The sequence below is a fragment of the Triticum urartu genome, chromosome 2A, assembly GCF_056163025.1.
Source record: "Triticum urartu cultivar PI428250 chromosome 2A, HENAU_Tu73, whole genome shotgun sequence".
NCBI lineage: Eukaryota > Viridiplantae > Streptophyta > Magnoliopsida > Poales > Poaceae > Triticum > Triticum urartu.
This window is the reverse complement of record NC_141874.1, coordinates 63608511-63610379: the sequence shown is the minus strand read 5'-3', so window position 1 is coordinate 63610379 and position 1869 is coordinate 63608511. Positions and strand designations below refer to the sequence as shown.

The 1869-nt window shown below is 49.4% G+C and overlaps 1 protein-coding gene across 1 annotated transcript; it reads right to left on the bottom strand.

The window, feature by feature from the left end:
- Nucleotides 1–525: 525 nt before the first annotated feature.
- On the bottom strand, nt 526–1437 carry LOC147983776 (uncharacterized). Its single transcript, XM_087540863.1, has one exon. The coding sequence runs from the start codon at nt 1435–1437 to the stop codon at nt 526–528; it is 912 nt and encodes a 303-aa protein (XP_087396989.1).
- Between the last annotated feature and the right edge of the window lie 432 nt (nt 1438–1869).

Below are 1869 nucleotides of genomic sequence, written 5' to 3'. Positions count from 1 at the left end.
AAGGTGAACTTAAACTTATTAGTAAACATGCTTCTATGGTTACCACCTTGGCGATGATTTTAGCAATGGCATGGATGAGGCTAATAGGCCTATAGTCAGAGATGCCTTCCGCCCCTTCCTTTTTGGGCAAGAGAACTACATTGGCGGAGTTGAGCCACTGGAGGTCGGAGGTGTTGAGAGAAGCAAAGCGTTGAATGACCCTCATGACGGCATGCTTGATAACCCCCAACACTTTTTGAAGAAAATGCCTGTGAAGCCATCCGGCCCAGGCGCTTTATCATTAGACATCTCCTTGATGGCTTCCCATACCTCGTCGTCAATGATATCACTATCAAGGCCATGCATATGATGGGACTCAATGCCAAGTTCCTCCCAGTTAAAGTCCTTACTGCTCGTGCTCCCCCTCCCCATCACCTCAGAGAAACGATCATGAATGATCTTCTCTTTTTCCTTGTGCTCTGTTACCCAGCCATGCTCGCGCTTGATTCGATGGATGTGGTTTTTCCTCCTAGGGGCGTTAATGCGTCAGTGGAAGAATTTGGTGTTTGCATCACCGTCTCTTAGATTTGCGATCCTAGCGCATTGGCTCTTTCTAGCTCTCTCCAGCACCGCCAAACTGATCACCCGTCTCTTTAGTCTAGAGCGGAGGTCCCGTTCCTCAGTGGAGAGCACCCGTCCCTCCCGTGCGATGTCGAGGTGGAGAGTCACAATATGTGCCACGTGAAGCTGAACCTTCGCTTTGGAGAACAATTTCTTGCTCCACTCGGTTAGGCGAAGTGCGGTCTTCTTGAGCTTGTGATGCAAGATTTGGTATGGCTCTGTGTGCCTCACGCCCTCGTCCCATGCTTTTTTGACTACCTCGCAGAATCCGGGCAAAGATACCCAGAAGTTTTCAAACTTGAAAGAGCGCGGCCGTCTAGGGCCCTTGTCGTCGGCAAGCAGGAGAGGGCAGTGGTCAGAGAGGGAAGACGGAAGAGCATGTAACACATGTGTGTTGAAGGACAGGTCCCAATCTGCGTTGCAAAAGAAGGAATCCAGCTTGCAAAGAGTTGGGTTTTCTCTCTCGTTGCTCCACGTGAAGCGCCTATTCTGAAGATGAATTTCCTTGAGGTCACAAGCTTGGAGAGTAGCACGAAACCGGTTGATCCTTCCCTGGTTAACGTTTCTCTTGTTTTTGTCCCTCGCCCGATAGATTTGATTGAAGTCCCCAAGAGCAAGCCAAGCCACACTCGGCAGCGGCTTGTTGGAGCAGAGTTCGGCAAAGAAAGCATCCTTAGATGCATGTTCCATAGGCCCATAAACATTTGTTAGCCGGAAGCACATGTCATTCTCGCGAATTCGGACCAAGGCCGAAAGACAGTAGGTCGAGGTTGTGATGTCAGTGACCTCAAGAACATTATCATCCCATAGAAGAAGCATTCCACCTCTTGTCCCCATTATCGGACGTTACGCAAAATGTCGCAGTCTATTACCCCCTAGGAAGGCGACCGTGAACCTATCGACATTATCCAGCTTAGTCTCATGTAGACAAATTAATTGGCACGAGGAGGCAGCCACCGTTGCACTGACAGTAGCCCTCCTGGCCGGGCAGTTGAGCCCTCGAACATTCCAGCTGAGCCTGTTGACGGGTTGCATTAACATGGGATACAGCGGAGCACACATGGTCGGAAATAACCACAATAGTTGTAGTTAGAGTGCACAAACAGCAGCCGTACCCAAGTTTTGATGCACTGTAGGTTTTGAAGATAGAAGTACAGCCAGCTTCCACAGATACAACACACACCTAAACTAGTAGCAATACAAGCCCCTCTAGGCCAAGTACGTAGACTTGCTAACATAAGAACTAGGCATAACACTAATCCTGGAGCA

What these genes read in the sequence shown, in the direction of transcription:
- LOC147983776 (XM_087540863.1), bottom strand. Translation starts at nt 1,437, where the DNA reads ATGGGGACAAGAGGTGGAATGCTTCTTCTATGGGATGATAATGTTCTT.